Genomic DNA, 9,970 nt, shown 5'->3' with positions numbered 1-9,970 from the left:
CGCCCTTGCCCAGTTCCACACGTCCGCAGAACGAGCGTTTGCGTTACAGGGCCGGGACGGGAGGGACAATTACAACAGAACAGTCCGGATTCCTGAGGACATTTTCTCTTCCAGCTGCTTTCTAAATATAGTGCATGGCAATGCATTACCCAGCACCGTATCCTCGCTCTGGCACTTAAGGAAATTCAAAGTCAAGCTAGAGGAAAGAAAAAAAAAAAGAGATAAAGACAAGACAAATCTTAGAAAATCAAAATTAAAATTAGCATCGAGTATTTAAAATCCACGTCTGCGTTAAGGTCACCCGAATAGCGAGAAGGACCGACTGCTCGTATTTTAAACCAGCTGTGTTTTCTTTGGAGACTGTTGTTTACCTCCTGGCCCATCGATAGCTTATTAATACAATTTAATTCTGCAGTTGTTTCTGTTTAAAGAGTGTTTGGAGCGAATTGTTTCTTTTGTTTATGATCAAAGAAACGAGGTCTGGTAATCTTATGTTTTATCTTCCTAACATATGGAAAAGCTATTTATCCCAGCCAATCACAATAAAGTGAAGAAAACCCCATTTTATGGAAAGGTATATATCACAAGTTTGTTCATCATTAAAGATATGATTACCAGTGAAAACCCTCCGAAAGTGGCACATTTATGATTCCAGGAACAGATGGGGACATCCATTTTCCTTGCAAATACTTTTGAAATTGCTCTACTGGTAGCAGTATAAAAATGATATACAGATGCCAGTGCCAACGAAGCCGGGACAAGAGGTCCAGATTTACACAGTAAAAGCTTCACATGCGCTCTGTCAGCTTTGATTGATCTGCGCCATACCTCAGAAACTTGTTGACTGGGAAAGGAAACAGCGCAAATAATTCACTGCAACAAGGCAGATAATTCACCCGGCCAATCGCTCCGCTCCGCTCCTCCGGGCGGTGACATACGAGTCCTCCTGCCGCACAAAGAAGCATCATTCTCCAGCGTGAACAGCGGTCCGTGTCACGGCGGGGGGGAAAAGAGGGGGAGAGAGAGAGAGAAAGGTGGGAGAAGTGAACACAAAAGGAGAGGCGAGAAAGGAGAAGTTGCTTTTGGGCAATGGGCACAGCCGTCTACCTTTTCCGTGCTGAGTATAGGCCGAGCCATTCAGCTCCAATTGTCATTATCATATTGATTAAGTTCATCAGAGAGCAATTTTAGGTTTAACGCCAGCGGATTGGGAGAGGGAGCAAAGAATTATCTAAGAAAAGCACAACATTCTTACCTCAGGGACGTTTCCCTGTTCCAGTTCATTGAGGGAGTTGATTAAGTTTAAATGAAGCAGACACTGGATAAAAGTAAGGGTATTGACCACTGGGCAGCGCGGTCTGCGCTTGAAAAGGCCTGATACATGCAGAAAAGCAAGATTTGCTAAATGCTCTAATCTTCAATCAAATCTTACATCAATACAGACAAAGTTTGGTAATGAGAGATTCAATGAAGCATGCGGGAGAAAGAATTAATCCTCTTGGTCTAAACTGGGTTCAACTTTGAAGCCTGCTCCGAAGGAAAGACAGTTATCTAAATGCTAAATAAGAAACTTATTGTACTTTTCATGGCATGCTAATCTTTTGTCTATTTCATCTCTATTATTTGTATGCTTATAGGCGGCAGTTGTCATGGTGATTATATCAAACCACTTCTGTGTGGATGGCTGCGAGGAATCAGGGCCTCCCTCCAGCCGTCCGCCGGGGCCCGCCCGCTGCTCTGCGCGCCCGCGGCAGCGCCCGCACCCGCGGCCGGCCCCGCACCAGCCCCGCCGCTCGGCCCGCGGGGACACGGGCGGAGCAGGAATCGCCTCCCTGGCAGCTTTTTGACAACACCGGCCCCTTCCTCCCTCCCCTGCATCACCCAAACCGCAGGGATGTCCCTCCATGAAGAGGTACCTTTTTCTCCCCCTTTTCTCTCTCTTTTTTTTTTTTTTTTGTGAGCTTGCCTTGATAAGCTTTTGATGTCACAAATCAAACACTCGCCAGGAGGTAGATAATGGGTAGTGTGATCTCCTCTATTTGTACATAGACAGCGCTTTTGCACCGGCGCTGCCTTGAACCTGTGTCAAACTCCCCGGGCTTTGTTGGGCTGTGCCCGGAGCCCGCCCCGCTCCCCGCCCGCTCCCACCGGGGCAGCCCCGACACGGGGAATTCAGATTCCTGCTGTGCAAACACCGAGGTGAGCGCAGACACTCTAATCGCGGAAGGTCTGAAGAAAGAGAAGAGGGGCAGGGGGCGGGAAGAGCGCAAGGATTTACCTTTTTTTTTCTTTTTTTTTTTTTTTCTAGCGCGCGTTGCTGGCACTTGGGGCAGGCAGCCGGCCCAAGGGCAGCGGCCGCCCCGCAGCCCACGCCCAGCAGAGCTATCGTGGCAGGGGGTGGAAATTCCCAGGGTATCGATCTAATTTCTCTCCCGGTACCCACGAGGCGCTCACAGAGGCTTTTTGCGCAGCTCCTGAGGCGAGGGAACCAACTCAAATGCGTGGGTGCGGGATAGAGGGGGCCTTCCCCCAGCTTGTTCCCTGCGACATTATAATCTGAGCGCACAAGGGTGGCACCCGAGCTTTTATGTTTTTTACAAAAGTTGCCAAATTAAGGTCGGATTAGGGCTCCATTCAGGATTTGTGGGCTCTTTAGAGGCTGGGAGCTGCCCGTATAGCCCGCTAGTGCTTATGAAAAGCTTAAAAAGTAATAAAAGGGGGAGTGATCCCGAGAGAAAGTAACATGTATAACTCTTATTAAAGGAGCAGCGAGCGGGGCTGTGAACTTGAATAACTGTTTGAACTTTAATTTGTTCATTAACAGGATTTGCCCCTGACTGTGAATGTTATTACTTCTCTTAAAAGCGAGGTGCAAATGAAAGGCCATAATGAAAGAGCCTGGCAAAAAGTTAAACGCCTCGTAATTACACTAGCCTCATTGAAAACTTAAAGTAACACAAAAGTGAAGAAAACGGGAGCCGGGCTGATACTCTACCAGCGCCCCAGCCTTGCACTACGGTGGCGTTGAGCTCCGGGCCCCAGCTCCCGACCCTATCAAATCCCGATAGCTCACTAAATCGGAATGCATAACAGTTGTGTTTAAACAAGTTTTAATCCCCTCAAAACATTAAAAGAAAATTCCATGTTTTCGGGTGGGGGAAACCCGGTTTATTCCTCTCACTGTCCTGAGTGAAACACGGTGTCTGAAGTCTGATCTAATCTGCATGTTTGTATCCTAAACAGGGCACATTAGCTCCTCTCTACTCCATCACACCGATAGGAGACTAAACTCTGGAGCACCGGAATAAAACAAACTACTCCTCCTCTCAGAAGGTATCTGACTTTGTACCGATGCGTTTGCCACTTAGCTCCGCGCTGACTCTCGTTTCATCTGTCAGTTATCCCTTTCCCGGGCTTGTCAACCGCATTTTTATGGATTCGCTTGTGATCTGCATCCTTCCTCAACAGGAACATGCAGCCAGGTCGCAATTAAATATACAGATACACGAGCTGTTAGCAAGATTCCACCCTCCCATCCGCAGCCGAGCCGAGGAGATGATTCCCCTGTCACTTCTCCTTTAGACTTAAAGCGCCTTAAAAGTCGCCGGCGGAGCGCCGCGTCCGGTAGCCCGGCGCTGGCTTTGTCCGCCTCTGCTCGCCCCCGACGGCTCCTTTGAAGCCCTCGCTCCCGCACCGCCCCGCACCGCCCCGCCGGCATGGGCAGCGCTCCTGGGCCGCGCCGGGGCTCGCCCTTGGCTTTGGGCGGCCCTGGGGGGCTCCCCGCGCCCAGAGCGGGACAAGGATGCAGACGTGCCCTGGCAAGGCCCAGGGCCAGCGGCGCTCTGCCAACAGCGGTGGCAGCCGCACCTCCTCCGGCCGGGCGGGCGGGCTCTGCAGGGCAGGTGCGTACGGACACCCCGACGGAACCAGGTTTGCAGTCGTGCTTAAGACCAGAGGAAAAGCAAGGCGGCGTCTCGTTGAGGAAGCGAGTGTGAAAACCCGTCTATTAGTTTAAAATGCTTTCCTACTTCTAGAGCTGCCTGCACCATAAGGAGATTATACTAAACACTAACAACTGGAGCCACTTCAATTAGACCACTAAAACAAGCACCCTATTTTATAAGTCTAATTTTACTTTTTATGTTTTAAGCACCATTAAATTAATAAAACAATCCCCACAAAACAGTTTAATGAAATGATGAACTGTTTAATGAATTGGTACTCAGGAAAAAATTATCATATTACTCACAAAGCAAGTAACTTCAACTCTACTTGCCAATTCCAGCGTGGACAGTCAACACTGTCACCCCAGGGAAGATCTCAAAACCCGGCAAACCCATCTACCATTTGAGAAGCAATAAATACAGTCTAGGCTTGGACCAAGAAGACATCAGGCAGGACGGGGATACCCTTTTCTGTACTTCCAACTCATCAGAATCGTTGCATTAACTTGGAATTCGAATGAAACTTTGTAAAATAACCAGGTCTCAAGACAGTAACATCTTAACCAAAAAAACCCACCCTCCTTCTCCACCAGTAGGTGAAGCCGCAGGCTGGGCAGGGCGTGAAGCATGGGTGGAGCATGTTTCCTGCAAGAAACAGGACACACACAGGGCCATGGGCCATTCAGTGCCACATTTGAGTGGCCTTCAGCTCCCATCGTCCTGCCACTGTATCACAAAACCTCTGCACACAAACGACAGGACAGTCTGAGAATGTCCTTGAAGGAAGAGTGCCAGCCTTCTCCCCAAGCAGACAGAAAGCGACCCTGGCAAGGGCTGCTAAGCAATGCCTGCCCAAGCTGTAATCTGGTCAGCAGTCAGTGCCAGAGCGTTCTGGGGATGGGAGCCTCACCTTGGCCTTGCAATGGCCACACAGCAGTGCAGGCTGCTGTGCTCCTGTGGCTGGGTGTGAGGCACTCACACAGCATTTCTGCCGGGATCAGGGCAGGAACTACCACTGTGCTGTTAGTTGTGGTGTTAGCTCCTCCCCGCCTGGCCTATAACGACTGCTTTAGATTTGAAGACAATTTGATATACCACAGATATACCCAAGGCTTCATCAGGCACTGATTAAATTGTTCAACTTCACCAAATAGGCTTGATTAACCACAAGCTTGGAGCTGGATGTGACCTTCCTATGGGCACCACAAGCCTACCTATGAATAGGAGAGCCTACCTGCAGGCTGGCGGGAGGTGGCAAAGCGGAGCCTGCAGGAGCACCCTCCCCCAGTCCCCCAGAGCCCCCTAGGGCACAGAGGCTCCTGAAGCCTCTCAGAAAGCAACCACTTATGGGAAAGCAACACCCTCGGAGGCTCATAGGCCCGAGGATGGGTCACCTGCTGGTCCAGAACCCATCAAAGTGAGAAAAGATTTTTAAAAATGAGCAGGCATTTTTTTGGCTCGCAGCAGGTGTTTTTCACCAGGGGCGGGGCAGGGTGCTTACCGCTCCCGGCAAGGCTGCACTGAGGGTTAGGTCTTGGGGGTTTGTTATCGGGGTAGGATTGTTTTGCCACAGCTTCTCCAGGCTGGGGTGGGTTGGAAGATGCTCCTTCTGGCTTCTGCTCCGATACATCTCTGGCACCCTCACCTTTAGAGACAACATGATGCTTTAAAATAAGCACTGGCACATTAATCCTCTATATATTTCTGATCATATAGTGCATGCAATTTGACCTGCAAGATATATAGATTGTAACACTTTTATAAATCAGCGTTTTACACAACACATCCTGCTTCTGTGAGCTAACCTTGTCTTCAGAGCTGACAATTCCCAGCACCATCGCTTTGAAGCACTGAAATGGTGAGACAGCAATCTACTAAGCCAGAATGTGCCTCTGAAAATAAGTATTTAAAACTGTACATTGCATCTGGAGTTGATTTATGAAATAGTCAGGAGTTAAAATCTTGATATATTAGCAAAAAATAACTAGACCTTTTAAACCAAGAAGCCCTTAGGCTGTAGTGAAAAAATCATTGATGTAGGAAAAGCATCTGTATTTTGATGACAGTACTATCACACACAGGAAAAAAATCATAACACTGTTTTCCCTTTCTTGTAGATAAACAATAAGAGCGAAAAACCTTGCAATTTTTGCACCAGCTGCGTGAAATGCTTTCTAGTGAAGCGTTTACATTTTAACTTTCAGTTATTAGCGATACAGCTTTACATTGCCGCATGAAAACGCCCGTTTCTTCTCAGAGAAAATAAAGAGAATAATAACAAACAAAAGCAAGTCCCCGGCCAGCCGGGTCTGCAGCCTTTGCGGGGGCTGCCCGTGCCCCGGGTGCGGCGGGAGCGCTGCCGCGGCTCGGAGCGGGGCCCGCGGTGCCGCTCACCTGCGCGGCCAGGGCGGGACGGTGGGGCCCGGCATCGCCGCTCAGCCACGGGCTCACCCCAGCGCCCTCTGCGCATACAGCCTTTTTTTTTTTTTTTCCTAATAAAAATACTAATGCCCTCGGTTGTATCATTACAATTATTTTTTTAATGGGAAGTCTTTTATTTCCCCGCGGGAGCTGCAGTCCGCAGGTACCGGTAGCGGCAGGGTGGCACCTGCCAGCATCGCCGGCGCTGCCTCGCCGTGGCTGCCGGGGTCGTGTCCGCGGCCATCCGAGCCCCCGCTCTAGCTCAACAGACACACAGATTTATATAAACTTGATAGATTGATTAATTATCCCTATCCCTCTCGTTAGCGAGGCTCCCCAGCAGGTTGCGAGGGGCCGGGGAGCCTGGCGGGGCGGCGATGCCGCCTCAGAGCCGAGCGGCGGGTCGCAGGCAGGGCCGGGCGGCAGGAGCGGCAGGAGCGGCAGTTGGTTACGGTACTTACGGTGCCTACGGTACTTACGGTGCTTGCGGTAGTTGCTGCGGTGCTTGCGGTGGCTGCGGTGCCGCCGGGCCGGGCCGGGCCGTGCCGAGGGCCGCGCAGCGCGGGCACAGCGGGGCCGGGCCGGCCGCGCGGGAGCGGCGCCCCCTGGCGGCCATGAGGGGAGGCGCCGGTGCCGCCGAGGCGGGTCCGTCCCGCGGCCCGGTGTCCTTCCCGCGCTCCCGGTGTCCTTCCCGCGGCCCGGTGTCCTTCCCGCGCTCCCGGTGTCCTTCCCGGGGCCGCCACGCGTGCCGCGCTGTCCGCGGGCTGTGGCGATCAATCGGCGCCGCCAGGGCAGCTGCCTCACGCCGCGTCGTGGGGGAACGCGCGCATCGGGCGCCCGCGAGGTGCCCCAGTGCCGTGCCCGCGGGCCCGCTGCTGTCCCCGCTGCTGTCCCCGCTGCCAGCTCCCCGCTCCCCGCCGGGATCCTCGCCCGGCCACGGCCCTGCTCACCCGGCCTCGGCTCGGCTTTGCCCGCGCAGGGAGCCGCCCGCTCCCCCACCCGCATCTGGAATCTGCAATCAAGAGCTCAATTTTGTCATTTGGAAACACTAATTATCTAATCACGCCACGCTGCAGAGCGTACTTGTCTGCCCAATTAGCTAGGACAATTATTAAAATTCGGGGGCCTAATTATGTCTCAATTTAATGCTGGCAAACTCGCGCACAGCGCAGTAATTAAAATCCTCCCCTCGCCTCTGCCTTTAGGGCAGCGGCTGATGGGACCTGTCAGGGGCCGCGCCGCGCCGAACCAGCCGAGCGGATTGTGCTACATGACCCCGCATTGTTAAGTGTGTCAACATATTAACCTGAATTCCCTTCAGCCCCCGTAATCACATTTGGAAGGAGGACGAAAAGGGGCTAAAACATGAAGCATTTTATTAAAAAAACATAAATTCTTTTTAATTAATGCTGTAAGAGATCTGACGCAGCTTGAGCTACCAAATGCTGCAAGTCATATAAGACTGGTGCTTCTAATTACCAGTAAAGGAAGGTTTGCTCTTCTCTGTTAAAAAGACTTCCCTCTCCTCTCATTTAAAGCAAATGATCTTTCTTTTGGGTAGTGTATTTTTTAAAACCCAGCTAGTTGGCTTCCAGTGATAAAGTTGATTACCAGTTTTTTGTTTGATGATGGAGCACAAGTGAATATTGACTTCTGTGAGAATCAAACAGACGGCCAGAGGCATAAATAAAACGGTCAGGATTTAACACTTGAAAGAAGTTAATAAAGTTGAAAATTAAAAATCATAATATTGGGATGATTTCCAAATATTTATTTTTGCTCTGCTCTCAAATTTGATAGGAAGTCAGTGCTAAAACATAGAGAGGAGATGGAGTCAACCCTATCATCTGCATTCCTGCCCTGCCAGGACAAGAAGCCCCGAGCCCACATCCCTCAGCAGTGGCCAAAGGCTGCTCCTCTGGCCTTGTGGCAGCAGAGTCCCTTTTAGCATGTTCCCTTCTGGCTGGAAAAACACAGTGCTGGGGAAGGTGGTACCTTCATCTCCCCTTGGTAAGTTCTCTGGTGTTTGGGACTAGGGAAACAAACCTTAATTCCCTGGGCAGGGAAGGCCTGTCTGACGTGAGGCAGGGAGGGGGAAAGGGGCCTCTTTTCCCACAGTGCGTGCCCTACATCTCAGAAAAGGCCCATTCCCAGCTTTCTCAGATGGTAAACCAAAGTGCAAATCTGTGTTCTGGCTTGTTCCAGGGGCTGTCAGCGTGTTTTCCTTTTGTCAGCAGCAATTGACTGGTCAGGTTCACCCTTGTACAGCAATTGTAACAGCTCATTGACAGACTAGTGACCCAGCCGGACCTGATAATGGAAAACTATTGATTTCTGTGGGCTCAGCAGTTCTAAAATGAATGCCCAATATAATGTCATCAGCTGTCTTGGACTCAGATATCCCTTGGACTTGGATAAAGAGACAATTGCCCATCCTCACAATTTGCTCACAAAAAACATGGATACAAACAATGAAGTGGTCTCTCCCAGTCTTCCCCCTTTCCCAATAAGCAACAAGGAATCAATGTCCAGGAAAATGTCAAGAAACCCAGCCCAGGTGTGGTGGTGACTCCAGCTGTCCCTTTAACCAAGGAGACCCACGACAGCCTCTCCAGGTTTTAAGCCTTGCCACTGAAGAACAGGCATGTAGGTGAGTGACACCACACTGCACAGCCATCCACCAGCCCCAGAGAGAACTAACAACAGGCACAAAGGCTGCCAGGAGATGCAATCCAACAGGGACCACAATTAACTCCCACCTGCAGGAAAGCAAAAAGGCTTGAACGAGTCCATGATGCTTAAGTAAATCATACCCCATCCTGTGTCACAGCAAATGCCCTGGGCTGAGGAGGATGTCAGGCAATAACAATAAATTATGGTTAATAAAAATCCAGTAAGGCAAGGTGAAATCTTAAATTTGTACAGCAGTCCTCATAGAGTTGAGATGATTTGGGATAAAAAAGTACTGCAAGTCCAATTGAAATTTTGGGAGGGGGGAGATCAATGTTTAAAGATTTGCTGAATTGGATGGACTGTTTGCAATAAGATACACCATCTATAATTTTAAAGGGGAAGAGACATGAGTATGGCAGCCTTCCTGGAAAAGGTTTAACTCGGGGGGAAAAATCAATAGCTCAAAGATTCAAAACCACAAAGCACTTTTGGTCTGAGAGAGCCAAAGTGTGGTCTGTCCTCCCTTAGTAGCTCATTGCACACAGATAAAGCAGCTGTCACTCCTGTGTCCCTGACAGAACTCAAACCTCACTGGCACATCAGGAAGACAGTGGGACATTTACCAGCACAAGGTAAGGTCTACAGAAATTCAGATCAGACAGATACTGGCTTTCCATAGGATACCAAGAGCTTACAGGAGAAGTTTTACTGTGCCCCAAATCTTTTCTCGTGGGGCTTGGGGCCTTCCAGAACTTAAATTCTTCCAGATGAACCAAGCTTCCTGTAAGGGGTGGGAGGAAGAAACAAAGATACTTACCCTGGCAGATGTCAGCAGACATTTTAATTCAAGCTTGAACACCAGTGGAGATTAGAACAGCTTTGTGATCCTGGCGAAAAAATTCAAGTGACCTTGGGGAAACATATTTTTAATT

The 9,970-nt window shown here is 50.1% G+C and overlaps 1 protein-coding gene across 10 annotated transcripts in view; it reads right to left on the bottom strand.

Annotated features, from left to right (window-relative positions):
* Window positions 1-7,499, bottom strand: part of LOC139594345 (uncharacterized) — a 13,906-nt gene extending 6,407 nt beyond the window's left edge. For 4 of the 10 annotated variants that reach the window (XR_011680605.1, XR_011680606.1, XR_011680607.1 and 1 more), the window contains exons 1-3: window positions 6,845-7,494; window positions 829-969; window positions 150-196 (exon numbers count right to left, since the gene is read on the bottom strand). Coding sequence is in view for 1 of the 10 variants with exons in the window: in XM_071436319.1 (XP_071292420.1) it covers window positions 150-196; window positions 829-969; window positions 6,845-6,981 (325 nt within the window). In the remaining 9 variants the exon portion in view is untranslated. Of the gene's footprint in view, window positions 970-5,445; window positions 5,590-6,844 lie in introns of all 10 variants that reach the window. The other 6 variants (XR_011680599.1, XR_011680600.1, XR_011680602.1 and 3 more) reach the window with 4 other exon arrangements.
* Between the last annotated feature and the right edge of the window lie 2,471 nt (window positions 7,500-9,970).

The sequence above is a fragment of the Agelaius tricolor genome, unplaced genomic scaffold (genome assembly GCF_023055355.1).
Source record: "Agelaius tricolor isolate 1412-34295 unplaced genomic scaffold, bAgeTri1.0.p SCAF_11, whole genome shotgun sequence".
In the NCBI taxonomy this organism is placed as follows: domain Eukaryota; kingdom Metazoa; phylum Chordata; class Aves; order Passeriformes; family Icteridae; genus Agelaius; species Agelaius tricolor.
Note: the sequence above shows the minus strand (reverse complement) of the source record. Positions and strands in the feature narration are given on the sequence as shown.